The sequence below is a fragment of the Grammomys surdaster genome, unplaced genomic scaffold (assembly GCF_004785775.1).
Source record: "Grammomys surdaster isolate TR1022 unplaced genomic scaffold, NIH_TR_1.0 242, whole genome shotgun sequence".
In the NCBI taxonomy this organism is placed as follows: domain Eukaryota; kingdom Metazoa; phylum Chordata; class Mammalia; order Rodentia; family Muridae; genus Grammomys; species Grammomys surdaster.
In genome coordinates, this window is record NW_021604687.1 from 2,319,173 (window position 1) to 2,337,545 (window position 18,373).

The 18,373-nt window shown below is 35.0% G+C and overlaps 1 protein-coding gene across 3 annotated transcripts in view; it reads left to right on the forward strand.

The window, feature by feature from the left end:
- Positions 1-18,373, forward strand: part of Nox4 (NADPH oxidase 4) — a 140,308-nt gene that overhangs the window by 38,351 nt on the left and 83,584 nt on the right. For 2 of the 3 annotated variants that reach the window (XM_028774673.1, XM_028774674.1), the window contains exons 3-7: positions 2,557-2,667; positions 4,176-4,260; positions 6,910-7,007; positions 9,617-9,644; positions 14,494-14,566. In XM_028774673.1, coding sequence (XP_028630506.1) covers positions 2,557-2,667; positions 4,176-4,260; positions 6,910-7,007; positions 9,617-9,644; positions 14,494-14,566 — 395 coding nt within the window. The remainder of the gene's footprint in view (positions 1-2,556; positions 2,668-4,175; positions 4,261-6,909; positions 7,008-9,616; positions 9,645-14,493; positions 14,567-18,373) is intronic. The other variant, XM_028774675.1, reaches the window with a different exon arrangement.

The window sequence follows — 18,373 nt, forward strand, 5'->3', positions numbered from 1 at the left end:
ACATTCGCAGAGAAGAAGGAGGAGGGGTGAGGGGATAGGGGGTTCCTGGGTGGGTGGGGTATGGGGTAAGGGGACAACAGATGAAATGTAAATAAAACATCCAATAAAAAAAAAAAGAAAGGAAAAAAAATAAAAGTTTCACAAATATCTTAGTGATAGCAACAAAGAGGAACTTATTTGCCTTGTTTTTGGAAAAAGAGTCTTGGTTGTAGGCTAGGCTGACATAGTACTGACAATCTTCCATCATCCACTTCCTGAGTACTGGATAATATGATACCTACTTTAAAACCTTTTGTTTAAATCATTTATCTTGAAAAGTAGACTTCTACACATTTCATGAAGCTAGACACATTCTGACTTTATAACCTGTGGTCATGAAATACACTTGTGCATCCTAAGCTCTCAGGTGGAGACCCACAGTACACATTAGCGTGGGTCTGAAGACAGTTGCTTCCCTTGCAGCCGTGTTTGTGGACTGTCCTGCCATTGACCCCAGGAGTCAGTAAATTCTTCCCAGAATTTGGCCACATGTCACTAACACTGTCCTGAGGAAAACCACTAGCAAAATGTTCTGTCCTTTTCTTGGATTAGAGAGCAAGCTCAGGACAGACTCCTGAGCATTGAGCCCGCGGTGGGGGTCAGACCCTCCCTGAGATTCAGCCCCAGTGGCTTTCTCTGACTTTAGAAAAGACAGAGCTCTTGTCCCTCACACTGAGTTCAAGCCAGAGAGCTGTTCCAAATTCCTTCCTGATGTGTTCTTGTGGCTTTCTCTAGTACAGCTATAGTATTTGCATCTCAGGCTTCTCTAATGGTTAAGAACAGGAACAAGGACTATCTAATGGAAAGAGCTATTCAGAGGGAATACTTATCTAGGCCAGTTGTCTAAAATAAGTTACTTCTGGTTTCCATTGATCAGTCAACAAAGTATTTACTGCCTGCTATTTCCTTCTGTACTGTATTTTAAGCCACATGTAAGAGGAAGCATATGCAATGGTGAATAGAATAGATGCTTGAGGCAGAGTCCTTAGGTTGGCATTTTAGTTCTGTAACTTTCAAAATGGTGGTTGTTGTTATTGTTGTTGTATAAAATCTTAATATTAGAATGACATATTATTCTCCTATATAGAAGAGATACTATTAACACTATTTTCTTATGTTTCAAGAGTGGGTTAATATAAATAAATATAAAGTGGTCAAACTGTACATGACCAGTAAAGATAGACAAGTGTGTTCAATAACATCTATAGATTTATTTTGTATAATTCTTTATTCAAGCATGAACAAATGCTTTAGTATAATCAAATAGAAATAGATTTCCTAAAAAAAAAATAAAAGTTAAAGCAAAACACACTAAGATGGCAAAATACCCTAAATATTTAAACAAGTGAATCACAGTTTTACTAGACATGGTCTTATGTCAGATTGCTAATTTGCAACATTAGGAACCAAATGTGTTTAGAGGAGTGAGTCATACATAGAAGCAAACTATACTGATGTTACTTACATTTCAAATCTAACAATAGTTCAATCCACAGAATCAGAGAGTAGAATAATGATTACTAGGGGCTTGCAGTGGTGGCCCAGGGAGGAAAAATACTAGTTGAAGTGTAGAAGGGAGGAACAAGTTCTGATTGCCAGTTTAACAGTGTGGCAATCCTAAGTCAGTAACATATTGTGTGTTTTACAATACTGAAAATAGTGGAATTGCAAGTGACCGCAGAGCCAAGAAATGGTCAGAGTTGATGCTAAGCAGGAAGTGGTGTATCTCTTTGTTAGTCTGGTTGGATTATTCTACACTGTGTGTTCATATAAATACTTCACTTTTCATGTAATCAATGTGTAAGTACTTATATGTCATTTTTAAAATAAAGTAAGATTTAAGAAGAAATAATAGGAACAGGTATTGAAAACATAATAGGAGAATACAAAAGCAGTGAAAGTCCTAGTAACATAGGGATATTGCCCATTCTCAGGCCAGGGTAGCACACAAGAGGAATAGTTTAAGGTGATGCTATAAGAGGAATCAAACTATTGGGTGAAGAACTTGTAGACAAGTGTGTGAGAATGAGTAGGCTTGGCAGAAATGGAGAAAATATCAGGGAGAGGGGAGAACACACATCCAGTTTCTTTTAGAACTCTCCTGAGATTATCAGTGAATTACAGATGCCTGTGCAGCTTGGTTGCGGAGATATAGAACATAATTGGATGATATCTCAGGCTTCTTCCATCTAGGATAGTACAAGAAATTGACCCTGAAATGTAAAAGTATATTGGGTGGGTGGGGGGAAATGGGGTAAGGGGATAATATATGAAATGTAAATAAAACATCCAATAAAAAAAAGGTTGTTTAATGACTAGCAAAATAGAGAAAAATCAGTTTTAAGGCCATTGAGAGCAGAAAGAAATTGTTTTGAAGCTTTTAGTAAGATGAAGCATTCTTGGAGGAGTTGGCATTTATCATGGTCCATAGTAAGCAGCATGATACATGCAACTTCAGATCAAGGTTGCTTTTCCCTTGTATTTGACCCTGTTTTGACCCTTGCCTTATTTGTTCAGCTAGGATTGTGTTTAAGCAGAGCTTCTGCATCTGTCCTGAACCTCAACTGCAGCCTTATCCTTTTACCCATGTGCCGGACAGTCCTGGCTTATCTTCGAGGATCACAGAAGGTACAGAAAAAACAAAAATCTTTTTCATGAATTTCTATGGCAAGATCTAGTGTAATAATCACATGCTAGTTGTTCTACGTTTATGAACTGGTTTTATTTAGACATCTCTTCTCAGTGGTGGTAAGGGACACATTACCTATAAAAGTGATCAGAGAATTATTCTGTAAAGAAGACCAGGGAAGAGGATCACAGACGTATCATTCACCATGTTTTCAGGTACTATGTTCAATACTATCATGATTCCTAACAACAATGCTACAATCAGATATTACTGGTTCAATTTAAGCTTGAGAACCTGAGGTACAGAAAGGATGACCAAATCAAGATCAGATATAAATGAGTGACAGAACTAAAGTTAAAGTTCTTAGAGCTTCTCTACTGTATCAGACCTCACTAAGATCGGTATTTTATTTAGGAAACCCAGGGAAGCAAACCAGAGTACTGTGTTCTTTTTGTCTTGTACAAAATGATTGCTTGTCTTTACAATTTCCCACTGTTTCACACATGATTTGTTGTGAGCTATGCAAAAGGCTTTAGTAGATGACTGTATTGTATAGTGATGCTCAACTCAATTTTTTTGTTGTTGTAAAAATGAGAGGTAACTACTTTGTCACTTAAAAAGCTACATTTTTTGTCTTTAGTGCTTTGTATAAGTATGAGCATGTTTGTATATATGTTTTGATTTTTTACTAAAATAATCAGGGGTACATTGATAGATAGTTATGTTTTCATAAGTTTTAGTGATCTTTGAAGTCTGTAATGCTGATTTACTGTAGCAAAACTTCACAGATTTTTTTCAGGTAATTATATTTGGAAACATTTTTTGTTGCATTCATTTATAGAAATAGCATTCCCTAGGTTGCACACTATTGTTAAATGCTAGGATGTGGTCTCTCTGGCTGGCTTTTGGCTTGACATGAAGAGAAGGAATATAAGTGCCAGAAAGTGAAAAGTTCCCTCCTAGGTTTCTCAGTAGGTAATATGTCTTAAAGCGCTGTTGCCCAGTGTGAAGCACAGATAGTCAAAGATTCTTGACATTTATTTTCTACAAGATCAAGCAGGTATTTAAAACCACAAATGCCATTGGACTAACTTAAAAATAACTTTTTTTTGAGCACAAAGGTTATCACATATTTTATCAAATTTAATCTTTAAAAATTATATATATCAGGCTATCAGAAAGTTTCCTGATTGTGTTCAGTCAGAACAACTGTTCATGACAGTTGGGGACAAATGTCAGCATAGACATTTATGTACAGTGACATTTTGTAGGATCACAATGTGGTTTCTAACTTTTTCATCTAACAGTTTATGCTTTTCAGTAAATCTTCTCAACACTCATTTGAATGGTTTCAGTGACTAGTTATGCCACAATTCTCTCACTTTTGACTAGTATACTTGTATTGTGTTTTCAATATTTTTCATGATATGAGCAATGCTGTAGTTAAAAAATTTTGTATATATTTTGACTCATATTATTTTTACCATATCAATTAATTTTTACTTAGGTCCCTAGCAGGAGAACAAGAAGATTATTGGATAAAAGCAAGACTCTACACATCACCTGTGGCATAACTATTTGTATTTTCTCAGGTGAGAGAGCTGAAAGGCATTATTTTATTAAAATTGTATGTTTTACCACGGTGGAAACAGTTGATTTTATTATTTTGTATGTTTTCACCTTTAATGATCTTATTTGGTGATTTTCTAATTATCCTTGTTAATCCCTCTTTTGTGAGAGTTAGAAGAGACTTGAGAGGGGAATTACAGAACATAGGTGTTTCTTATGACATTTTGCATTGTTTTCCAAATGCTAGAGCTAAGCTTATGCTGATTTTCTTGTAATAGCAAATAATTTCATTTGTAAAGTTTAAAATAAAGAGGCTTATTCCGGGCTTAAAGCTAAGATGGTACTACATAACAATGAAAATTAGAAATGTGAAATTTTCATTTAAAAATATGATTCTAGGTCAAGATGTATTTGATACATTATTTATATTGATAATTGTGTAGAAGAGACTTTAAATCTGTGTAATTTTATCTGGATTCATTTCAAGTTAGCAAATGTAAACTTTAAGTTTTACTCTTCAACATTTCTACATAATGTGCTATAGGTTTAAGCATGTATATACTGATATGTACTCACTGTTACAGTATTATAATGAATATTTTCACTGTTTTAAACATACTCAGTGTTCTGTAAGTTCATGTTTCTCTTCTCTCTGATATGATACATTTTTCCCCATTAACTGATTTATTCATGTTACCTCCTAGTTGCAGCTCCCATCTCTTCTCTCTTTCCCATCCCTCCCTCACAAATCCATCACCCCATTACTCCTTTCCCTTCTCCTTAGTGAAAGGGAAGCCCTCGACTTGGGTACCTGTCTGCTGTGGAACATCAATTTGCAGCAGGGTTCCAGAGGGGTCCTAGGTCCAGTCTCTGCTTGGTTTTCGGTTTGTAGTTCAGTCACTGTGAGCCACATGGGCCCAGGTTACTTAACTCTGTAGGTCTTCTTGTGGTATCCCTGACTCATCCTGCTCACACACTTATATCCCCCATTCTTCCACAAGACTCCTCAAGGTCCTCCTGAGGTTTGACTGTGGGTCTTTGCATCTGTTTCTATCAGCTGCTGGATGAAGGCTAAGGACACAATCAATAGGACAAAACAGCAACCTAAAATATGGAGAAAGATCTTTACTAAATATACATCCAATGGAGGACTAATATTCAAAATGTAAGAAGAACTTACGAAATTAGATACGAGGCAATTAAATAACCCAGTTTAAAAATGGCATATAGATGTAAATAGAATTCTCAACAGAGGAATCTCTAATAGCTGAGAAGTACTTAAAAACATCTTTAGTCTTCAGGGAAATACAAATCAAAATGGTCCCAGTGGATTATATTCATTTGATCAGACTTTTGGGTTCTCTATTTCAATATTCCATTTGTATATTCTTCTGCCTGTAACACACTCTCTTGAGCACTGTAACTTTATGGCACTTTAAAAATACACCTGATATTAATGCAACCCATTTTGATACCCAACTTGTTAGCCTGAATTACAATTCCTAAAAATAAACTATTAGGTTATTTGGCATTCTGAGCCCCTCTTGCCTTTATTGTTCTTTGTGAGTAATTAATGGTACTTAGTGCTTCTGTACTTTATAGTCTACGTTTTGCACATTGTAAGCTTTTCTATTCTTCAGGCCATCTATTCCTTTGAAACAGCATACTTCATATATTATTTTAACCAGTACTGGTTAGTTAACAATTATAGAACTTTTATAATACTTTTATATACTTTTTTTAATAGTTCAGTATTGTCTTCATGTGTTTACAGATAGATTCAAAACTAGTAGATAGGTTATAGGACCAAGGCTACAGGAGTATCTTTAATCAATATGTTATCATGGAATGTTAATGTATACCTCATTTAACCTTAAAAAACAGAGTAGGAAAGGAGGAGGTTTTAAGGCCTAGTTGAACAGATCATTTGCTCCTTCCTTGCATCTCATGAGATAATTTTCATTTCTGGCTATGACAAAATGAGTTGTCTCAAACTTCTAGTAATTCTCTGGCACATGTATCTTTTATATGAGCTCACAGTCAGCTGAGCACTCTCTTGGCAGTGCCTTTATAGGTTGTTTGTTTGTCAAGTGGTAATCACTATTCTCCTGCGTTTTGCTTCCACAAAGTGCCTCTCAACCCTCTACTGTTGAGTTTTAAAAATTATCTATCGATTGTGGAAGATTTCCTCCGGTTAAAAGCCATTCAGAAGGCTGCCATTTGGGAATGGATGACAGTGAAGTACATAAGATAGAGTAGGTTAGAGCTATGGGAAAGATGAACTATGTGGAATACAAAGATATGCAGGAAGCAGGAAGCAGTTTATTGAACAAGTGAATGTTTGTGTTGATAGACACATAATGTAAATGTGTGTGTGTGTGTGTGTGTGTGTGTGTGTGTTTGTAGAGGGAGACATTAAGTGAGAATCTTCTCTAGATCTTTACCTGAAATACTGTGGCTATTTTATTCTAGCTTTTGACTATTTAGTAAACTATCTATATTCAGGTGACTTTGATTTTGTGTTTTAGAATGATTTCAATTCAATATTTTATTGCTTATGTACCTAATGCAGTTCTATCTTTAATCTGTAATTGTTTATGGAGAACAGGTGACTTCTAGACAAGGAGCATATGTGGAAACCTCACTGACTTATACCTGGTGTGGTTCTGTAGGTGTGCATGTAGCTGCCCACTTGGTAAATGCCCTCAACTTTTCAGTGAACTACAGTGAAGACTTCCTTGAACTGAATGCAGCAAGATACCAGAATGAGGTGGGTGGTCTCTGACTTTCCATTTTCCATTCACTTGTCATTAGATAACTAATGAGGGTCTGTGATTTTTACAGAAAATATGTACCTTGCTGCTCCTTTGAGTGCTTTTAAAATGCAGTTGTCAAGTTGAGTTTTATTCCCTTTCAATAGAAATTGCAGGTAATTACTATTCTATAGTTTCTCCTGCTGAAAATGGGAGTTTGTAGTATCTATTTTTTGTATCCTGCAATATTCAGAAGGTTGCCACTCAGGTCTGCTTTCTGACTCCCAGCAGCTTTTATCTAATTCTTCCCATTTAGTTGAGAGTGTTGACGGTGCCAATCTCAGGAAAAAAAATAATAACTCACTTACTGTGCTTGGTTGGAAAAGGGCACAGCTGTAGGTTGATTATTTGTCGATACTAAATAATGAATTTATATGACTTAAAAAGTTAGTGGGTTTTTTTTTAATGATTTCTTTAGTTCCATGAGATCAATGACCTTGAGATGAATTTACAAGTATGGGCTATCTAACTTAGGGCCAATATTCTTTCATATGATCTTTTATATGTTCACGAGATAAAATTATATGTGCTGAGTCAGAGTCAGATGCTCACTACATATATAGCACTGGTCAGGTCTCTGTTGCTTAGTGCTTTCACATTGTCTTCAGGTAGTCATTACTTCCCAAGGTCATTGCTGCACACAAGCCAAACTGCTGTCTCTCTGACCTTTTCTGATGAATGACAGTGACTAGCTTGATCATGCTAGCCTTTTTGTCCTGGGAATACTTTTTTTCTTGCCCATTGTATTAGAGCTTGTCTTTAACAACATCAACATGTTGGCAGCCAAAGTACATGGCTTGAAACTGAAAAAGGACTCCCAGGCAGAGTTATTAAATTAACAGGCTGGCAAGCCAAGGATGGGTAAGATTATGCACAGAACTTTACCAACCTAAGATAGAAGTGCTTTGCTTTGGATAATGCATATTTCATGACAGATAGGGAAGGCAATGACCAAAGACAGGCTCAGTCTTCTTTATGAAATAAAAAAGGGGGAGAGGCAGAGAGCTTTTTGGACAGCTTGGAAAGAATCTGACATGGGCCCAGGACAAGTAAATGGGCTGCTTGTCAGGAATCTGATATTGGCCAAGGACAAGGAAGTGGGCTACTTGTCAGGAATCTGATATTAGGCTAGAAAAAAGAAGTAATTTCAGGCAGGAATCTAAATAATATGCTAGAACAAGGAAATTGGCTTCAGACATGAAAATGACATTGGGCTAGGACAGGGAAGCAGGCTCAGATATTTTGATCATCCTGATAAGCCCTTAGAAACAGTGATCATGGGAGTGTTCATGGAATTTTATTACCTTGCTTGTTCTTTGACTATTTATGTTTATTGTCTTGCTTGTTCCTTGACTATTTGCATCTATTGTATTGCTTGTTCTTCAACCTAGAACTGACCTTAATACTTGCATCTAATCAAAATGGTATAAAAGCAAAAAGGAGGAAGAAGGGTGTGATAGGGTTTTTAGGGAGGGGAAATGGGGAAAAGGGATGACATCAGAAATGTAAATGAATAAAATATCCAATAATAAAAAAAAGTTGACCTCATCCCAGACTCCATTGTTTTCTTCTACATACCATTAGGACTTTCATAGATATTACCACTCTAATCATTTGATTGTCTTCTTAAAAGGAAACAAATGGCAGAACAAATTGTAAAACTGAATGCCTCAAATCATTTTTGATAAATCTCTTCTAGCCTCTAGTATTGTGTATAGACAGGGCCTGGGCATTGCTCTTTTTTTGAAAAGGATCACCAGGTGATTATATGCTGCACAAAATGTTGAGATTCACTGGAGAATCTAGCTTCTTAGCTTCTCAATGACAGCTCTCCACATTTCATGATTTCTGACTGAGTTCTGTTTCTCATTTCCCCACTTTCTCTCTCTGGACTGTCTCCCAACCTTAATATCATATTCGTAACGGTTACCTGTTTCCTGCTCCCACTCCAGTTTCCTTTGCCCAGCTTTTCCCTCTATGCCCCTCTTTCTTTAACACCTATATTAGGTTTCTTGCTTTCATACTATTTACGTTTAGTTGCTCTATATTCCACTATGTTGGTTTTTTTAGTCTTAAAAAAAATACTTTTTGGTTGAGCATTGAACACAATGTGTTTAAAAGCTGTATAAGTTGTAGAGACAGGATAATAATGAGTTTATAAATTTACAGTCTTCTGGAAAACATAATGAGGAATATGTATAACATTATATGTTACATAAAATATATATTTAATTTTGTATTATAAGTTAAACTGTTGTTTCGCAAAATTATTAAATCCCACCACTACATATCATATGTAATCATATGATCATAATAATATCATATAATCATATCAATAATCTGCTTCTAAGTTAGGCAATACTCTCATTTTCTATATTGAGAAGATTACTCTAGTTTTTCTTTTTATAATGTCCTGAGACTTAATTAATTGAGCCCATCACTTGTACTGGATGAATGGTGCTGTAATTCCTAATACACGGCAACACACTTGGGAAACTTCTTGCTTAGGTTTATGCCACTAGCATTTTATTTTCCAGTCAAATGTTTTATTCTTTTCTTTTCTCAGGATCCCAGAAAGCTTCTCTTCACAACTGGTAAGTTTCTATTCATTGTTTTTAAACAATGAATGAAACAAAGTTTTTTTAAAATAAGCATAGTCAAATTACACATCAATTGATACATGCTAAATTACAACATTCTATAATTGATAGTGATAGTTTAGGTATAATGCTGCATTGCCATCTGAGGCAAGGAAAACAATAGTTAGAGTCTTGGATAGATTAAGAAAAACAGTAATCAAACACATTGGTTTGCTATACAGTTTTTGGCAAGTTCTTCAAATGAAAACATTATAATCCTCATGCCTCATGAAGGCCTGCTTTGAGCTATGGCTATAGCTGGTGTTGTGACAGGTAATATACTGCTTTCAAAGTTTAGCGGGAAAATATTGGACTATAAGTATTAGTGTAATTCTAGTAATTGAGTCATCTTAAAATGATATGTGAGATGTGATCTTTAAACACATGAATGGGAAAGTTATTATAATCAGTTATGTTTTGGGGCTGTGTTATTTTTATATTTACATTTAAATTGTTTTCTTTTAAAAATGTTCACTTGAAATTTCAGTCTAGACTGTTCTGTTGTGTATGCACATCTTTGCAACTCAAAAATTAACCCAATGCTGGAGAAAGTTGCACTGTGAGGATGCTTTCAGTGTTTCTGTCAAGTATGAGGGTGAGTTGGGCATCGAGACAATCCGTGATCAACGATTAGCAGTAATTAGTAAAAATAAAACATGCACAGGGACTAGGGCATATCACCCTATTGTATGCATTTCCTTTCTTTTCACTAGTTTTATGAAGAAAAAAGTAAAATAATTTACATCTCTCCTATGTCTTAGAGTCATAAAGTGTTTTTGCTCTGATGACAAAATTTTTGTATTACCATGTTTTAGTGTTTCACAGTTCTTAACTCAGGAACATAACTTAGTTTTGCTTAGCATTTTGTTCATCAGTAACATGTTGTGATTTAAATTTTAATAACCAGGTTTGAAAAATAAAAGTGAAAAAATTATCAAAACGTTAAGAACAAATAAATGCATCTCGATTCACCTGAACTAAATCAAGAGAAAGAACAGAACTGTGAGTTAAGAATGTTTTCTATGGGGCTAGAGAGATAGCTCAGAGGTTAAGAGCAATGGCTGTTCTTCCAGAGGTCCTGAGTTCAATTGCCAGCAGCCACATGGTTGCTCATAAATACCTATAGTGAGATCTGGTGCCCCCTTTTGACCTATAAGGCATACATGCGGGCAGAATTTTGTATATGTAGTACATAAAAGAAGTTTCAAAAAATGTTGCATGGCTTCTTTAAAAAAAAAACATGTATTTTTAATTAACATTTTCTACTAAAGGAAGTTTAATGAAAGAATGCCTTGAGATTCTTTACATTCTTCAAAAAGTATAGTTTCAAAGATATAAAATATATTGATTTAGGTATTACATAAAGACAAAGTAGCATAATTAATGCTTTTGACTAAGTAAAATATCTCTCCACCCAGGATAAAACTTCATCATCTTATGTTCTTCATATCAAGTCTAATAGAGACTACATTCCATAGCAACCTTTTCATATTGTCAGGAATAACGCCTAGGCAAAGCAACAGTTTGTAAGATGGGATTTACCCATTATAAGGTTGTTCTCCTGTAGACAGTACTATTGTTGGTTCTTTGCTTGTACTGCAGTGTGTTTAATCTTCTATTGTCTTCTCTTTTGGTGCCTAATTATTTTTAATATACTAAGAAATCATTTATTAAAACTAAAGGCCATAAAAGTACATTATAGTAATTACATTTAGTATTTAGGAAATGAAAAGTGTATTGAAAGTAAGAATTTATACAACAAATTCAATAGTTTTGAGAATACACACATCCCTTTAAAGATGCTTGTATACTAAAAATTTCCTAATTCAATAATACATTCCATGATGAGCGTAAAATACCTGATGTTTAATTAGAATAAGAAAACTGTGCATAAAAAACCCAATTAAGTTTTTAATTAAGTTAAAAGAAGTAGGATAATGAGCAGAATACGATGTGTTTTTGGCTGCATTGTATAATGGAACAAATGTGGCTCAGTCATTCGCACAGGTCAGTATAGTACAATGGTGTATTGTAAAGGATCACACAGAGCACTATAGTACAATTCTATGCTGTAAAGGCTACTAATTAGTGACTTTCATATGAGTACATATGAATAAATAAGAAGACACACACCAATTTTTTTCTCCTAAAAATAAAAATACATATTTGGCTTTATTTTTTGAGAGGATCAAGTACTTCCAGAAAATTAAGTGTGATTCATATAGGCAAGTTTAACTTTGCCCAGTGGAACTAGACTAGTGATTAATTTTAGTCTGCTTTTCCTGTGTCTTAGAAATTGTATCCATAAATGGATAGTAGGTTAGAACTTAGTTATACCCCAAGGGTACATTGGGGACCATTCAATGTTTCAGGGATGATTCAGTGTTTATTACTTAGAGTATTCAATGCTGCAATTTTCTATGTTGATTAAACTGCCTGGATGTACCACTAGACCAAGAGTTCTTTGTAGAGGGGGAAGTCTTAACAGGAACAAAGTATGAATGAAAATGTCATAAACAACTCCAATGTGTTGTATGCTGGGTTAAAAGAAACAGTGAAAATAAATTGGATATATTAAAAAGGCAACAAATTTTAGATAAGATATTTCAACAAAATAATTAACAGTCATTATTCCTTGTGGTCTGCAGACAGAATTCAGCAAGATTTGGCTTCTCCAAAGAAATCACTGTAAGACCATAATGTTAGACAATTTTGAACATTGACTGGCTAGTCTTGGGCTTCTCTTTCATCTTCCAATGACAGGAGTCAAACTTGCTATGTTCCATGCCACCCACCTCTCTGTCTCTCTGCCTCTCTCCCTCCTCCTCTCTCTTTTTCCCTCTCTCTCTCCTTCTATTTCTTTTCATGTTTATCTTACATATGGTTATTACAGAATCTTCCATGTCCCTTTCTCAACAGTTTGTCTGCAGTTATAGATATCACTGCCAATGCAGTTTATTTGCTCTTTACGCTCTGTGGGAGCGTGGATCATGAGTTTCCACATGATGGTTTCTGGCATCAGCACGGATCATGAGCAAAGCTTCTGGTTGTAGTAGGACCATCCAAGAAATTCTCTAGTGAATATGATGAAATATTTGAGTTCAGTGAATTTTTTTTATTATAGCTCTTCTAAGATGGTTAATTATACTAATGTGACTTCTGACTCTTCAAAGAATGAATATGACTCTTGAATAATCGGAAAAATATTCATGTAACCTACTAAGACAACTGTGGCTATAGTCCAAAAATTCCCATTTTTTTAGGCTTCCTTCTATTAAGGTGCTTTGTAGACTGGCATTCAATGATCAGTTGAGGCAGGTTCAGAATCTCACAGCAAACCATCACACCTAAAAAATTAGCATAGGTACAGTGAAATTATTGGAGATTTCCATCTGCTCACAAGTTTTACAGTATGTAACAATCATGGGTTCTAAAATTAAGTATGGTTTTTAAGGTTCAGGTAAAGTCTTTATCTGTTTTTCAAATACTTTCATACTTAACTAAAGTTTACCAAATCACACATTTATGGAAACCACACTATTTTATTGGTTTTAATGTGCATATGTATTAGTTTTTACCTAAATCAAGACTTCTAATATTTTCATTACCTTGTTCCCAAATATTGTATATGTTAGTAATTCCTCTTGTCATTTGTCCATGTGATTCAGTGGCTTTTTTTCCAACATAATATTTTATTGACTCTTTGGAGATTTAACATCATATACTTGTATCACGTTCCTATCCCAGTCCTTTCCTGTCCAACCCCACCTTGAGACTTACCCCACAGGGGGCAAATAGTTCAATTTACATTATCTCTGTACATATATATATATATATATATATATATATATATATATATATATATATATGTAATAATCAGTGGCAGGGCATCGCAGTGTATGCCTTTAATCCCAGTACTCAAGAGACACAGACAGGTAGATTTCTGTGAGTTTGAGGCCAGCCTGATCCTCAAAGCAAGTTCAAGGATAGTCAAAGCTGTTGTACACTCTGTGTGTTATGTATGTGTGTGTGTCTTTCACTCTCTGTGTATGTATATGCAGAATAATTAATTTTATAGTAATAACATAGTGAGGATCTATTTACATTTCAACTTAGATACATGTTTTGTAACTATTTATATTTTGTAACTATCATGTCACAGTGTTTGTTCGTGTGTGTGTGTGACAGAATTTGTGTGTATGGGGGATAGGTCAGAGGACAGCTTGCTGGACTTGCTTTTCTCCTTTCACCATGTGAAATATAGGGATTGAATTCAAGTTTTCATGCTTGTTGGCAAACACCTTTACCTGCTGAGCTATCTCCTAGTCCCAAGAATGCTTTTGATGTGACGAGCAAATGTGTCTACAAGCTTTTTTCAAATAACAGCACAGATAAGGAATAGTATAGATTATGGGAAAGAAAGATTATAAAAGCCAGAGGGCCAGAACATCTGTTTCAAGATAGTGTCTTCTACATGTAATAGAGAAACTGCCCTCTTGAAACCTCAACGTATAACTGCTTAAACAAGACCTCCATGCTTTCACTGTTAGGAATAGAGCATTTGGCTAAGGAAGAATAGACGCCTCTACTCCAGGAACAAAGGAACCTGCCTTGTCTGAAAGCCTGAATACTTGAGGCTGTGTTGATTTTCTTGACAGTTTGTTTGAGGGGGTGTATACACAGAGAAACAACATTTGATTTTGCTTTCCCCTGAATTGTGTACTCTACTTGAGACTTTAAGGTAATATTTTTTGAACTTTCTTCCAGTATGAATTAAGTTAAAATGTACTTGTAAATCTTACAGTTCCAGGTCTGACCGGTGTCTGCATGGTGGTGGTACTATTCCTAATGGTTACAGCTTCTACCTATGCAATAAGGTAAGGGTCAGACTGATGACTATTTTTTTATTCACCTGTCCAGGTTGTCCAGATTTTCTTCCACTTATTTTCATTTTCCTGCAAATGTGAAAAGTCTTGGATGACTAAATTATTTACACAGTGCATTTAGTGAGTGGGTTATTCTGTGTTGCCACAGCTGAAATAGAGACAATCTAATATTTCATATACATTTTTAAAGATTTATTTATTTATTTAATGTGTATGAATATACTCTAGCTGTCTTCAGACACACCAGAAGAGGGCATCAGATCCCATTACAAGTGGTTGTGAGCCATCATGTGCTTGCTGGGAATTGAACTCAGGACCACTGGAAGACCAGTCAATGCTCTTAACAGCTGAGTCATCTTTCTAGCCCCTCTTTTACCTTTTCCAAAAATTACATCTTATTAGTCATAAGGAATAATGTATGGAAATTTTTATTGAATACCAAAAGAATTAAAATATTTCAGAATCTTTTATAGAAAATATTGTTGGATATGGGATGGAATTTTATAGACGTTAGAGGAATGTGTGCCTTAATAAATGTTTTACAGCTGACTAGCCGATGATAGTTTTTTTTTATTTTGACTATAATATAAAATGATGTTCTTAATAAAGCCTCAGAAACAAAATTGACACATGCTTAAATGAGTAGTAACACTCCAATTCATACTGATTTTTGTTTTTTTAGTTAAAATCTTTTGATGGGGCTAGGGATATGACCCAGTTGGGAAATTGCTTGCCCACAAGAATGGTGTCCTGAGTACAAATACATAGTATCAATAAGAAAGTCAGGTACAGTGCACATCTGCCATCCTAGTACTAGGATAGACATACCTAGTGACAGATGAACAGATGGATACATGTGATTTCTGGACAGACTGTCTAAGCAAATTTGAAAGCCTCAGGTTCAGTCAGAGACCCTAACTCAAAAGAACCAAAAAATATTCAGAAAGATAAAGACAATCGACCTCAACCTCGAGGTATATGTGTGAATGTATATAAACAAACAAACAAACACATAAATAAATAAGTAAAGCCGAAACAGATTCAGATTTCCACTGTCAATAGCATTTTCATGTCTTCGTTTTTTGTGGTGAACACATTCCATCTCAGAATAGAAGTATCTCACATATAAGATCAAACTTTTTGGTTGAAGAAAACAAAGTAGGAAAAAAATCTTAACAATTCTTGTACTTTAAAAATCTTTAGTTATTTCCTTGACAGAGGTATGAAAAATAATGAAGAAACAAATGCTAATATGGTTTGAAAATAATTGGCAAATAGTATTTTCAATATGGTTATATTGCCGTATTTCTAAACACATCTACTCATAATTATACACATGCCCAGTCATCACAAAAGACTAGTGCTGTCATTCTGTAGTTTATTTTCACACACAAAGATTCGTGTTCTTGCTTACTATTGTCATCCCACCAGCATTACTCTATCTCACATGAATGTTTTAAATATTTCCCATGAAAACAGTTTTTTTTCTCCCTGCTGATGACACAATCTATCGCCAAACACATATTATTTTTCAAGACCCAGGAATGTTGAATTTTGGGGGTTAACTTATTGTTTTGAGTAGTAAATTCTGAAACAAGTGCCAAATCTGTGTGTTTACATACATTTTCAACTCTGTCCAAAGAACTAAGGATAAAATAGCTAGGTTAAATGGTAAATATATTTTTAAGTTTCTTATGAAAACGGTAAGTTATAAAATCTAGGTTTTAAGAAATAGGAAGTTCTATCCTCTAGTTGGGTCTGAAATTGATAAACTTATTTTTTAGAGAGCATTACACAGTATATTGAAACTAAAAATTATGTAGAATTTGACCCAGAAATAAAATTAAATTGGATATTTACAAATCCTTATTATAAATATTTTTGGGACATAGACAATTATTAACTATTACTTAAACAACAGTTATTAAAAGTTGTTAGTATTTCATATTAGCTTTCAAAAAGCTTTCAAAAAGCTTTCGCAAATAATCTGCTCTTTACATTTAATATTTAATAAGTAAACATTTGTCCTAAAAGATATGAAATAAAATAAATACGTGTACATTTTACAATTAATAACTGATGCTTATCATTTTATTTTTTGTGCTCCTCCAGAACAATAATGCTATCCTGGTTAGGGTTTCTAATCCTGTGAGAAAACATTGTAACCAAATGCAACCTGAATCAGAAAGGACTTGTTTCAGCTTATAATTCTCAGGTGTCATACTTTGTCATTGAGGGAAGTCAGGGCAGGAACTCAAGGAAGGACCTTGGAGGCAGGCACTGAAATAGCAGCTGTGGTGGAGTGCTATTTGCTTGCTTGTTCCTCATTTTCCTAGCCTTATTTCTTGTGTAACTTAGTACTAGCCCAACACTGATACTGCTGGCAGTGGGACTTGCTTCTCTGCATCAATCGTCAATCAAGAAAATTCCTCACACACCTGCCTATAGGATGAAGAACTTTTCTTTATTAAGATTTATTTTCCCAGGTTAAATCTAGCTCCTACTGTTTGACAAAAACTAGCTAGAACAATTGATCCCCTTGTCAACTTGACACATCAAAATATTACATAATATATTACTTTTCTTTCTTGTTTATTCCCAAGATCTCATCTTGATAGCAATATCTCAATATAAAACATATTTCAACTTTTAAAAGCCCCAGTCTTTATACGTTCAGTCTCTTCAAAACATTCAGAATCTCTCAAAATTCCAAAGTCCCTTAATTGTGTTCTCCCATAAAATCAAAAATATGTTGCATACTTCTTATTTCAAAAAGAAGAACCTGTGCACAATTCAAATTACATTAAAGCAAAAATATAATTGAATAATGTGAAGTTCTGTGTCAAACTTCTTGGACTCATGATTTTCTGGACTTCTAAGGACCTAAGCAGCTCCACTTCTCTGGTTCCATCATCTGCAGTACATATAACTTGTCTTAATGGCTCAGGCTAGCTTGCACACCTTCTTGGAGGTCTTGTCATATGACTAGCATTGCCAAAAATGCTGGAATTTCTGGTGCAACTGGGCTGCACCTTGACCAGTATCATTTCCTGGGCTCTAATTAGGGACTCTGATACTGCCACATGATTCCAAGCCTTAGCTTCTTTCTGCAACTCCTTCAATCCCATAACTTCCACTTCAACTGAGGCTTTTTCATCACCAATTGATTCTTCTGGCCTCTCAGAGAGTCATGGCCTCCGTGATTCCTTCATGTTTTCAAGATTAGCATCACCGGGCAAACTCTTGCACACTTCCAAATTCAGCTGCCAGCCTGAACTTCAGCACCTCTGGAGCACAGCTTCTAAGTTCTGACCCAGAGGAAACACTTCCCAGAGATTTTCTTTTCAGTAATGTTGGTCTCTTCTAAATCAAAGCTAATTCTTTATCTCCTAGTGACCAGAACTGTATATTTGTAGTCCAACATGTTGAGCATCACAGAGAAGGTCATTAAGAAATTCTCAACATCTCTCTTAAACTTCAGGGCAAGTCACCACTATCCGCACTATCTTTAACATATTCTAAGTTCCCACAATAGCTCAGTATACTCTGAACATTCAATAGTTTGCTATCCCAAAGTTCCAGTCCGTCCACAATACCTTCAATCTCAGAACATGCTCAGGTCTGTCACAGAAATAGCCCTTTCCTGATACTAATTTATGTTTTAGAAGTTTTCTATTGCTGTGATGAAATAGCATTATCAAAACTGATTTGGGAAAAGGGGAATTTATTTTGGCTTACTAGTCCACATCAGACTATGTTGTCAAAGAAAGTCAGGACAGAAACTAAAGGCAGAAATGA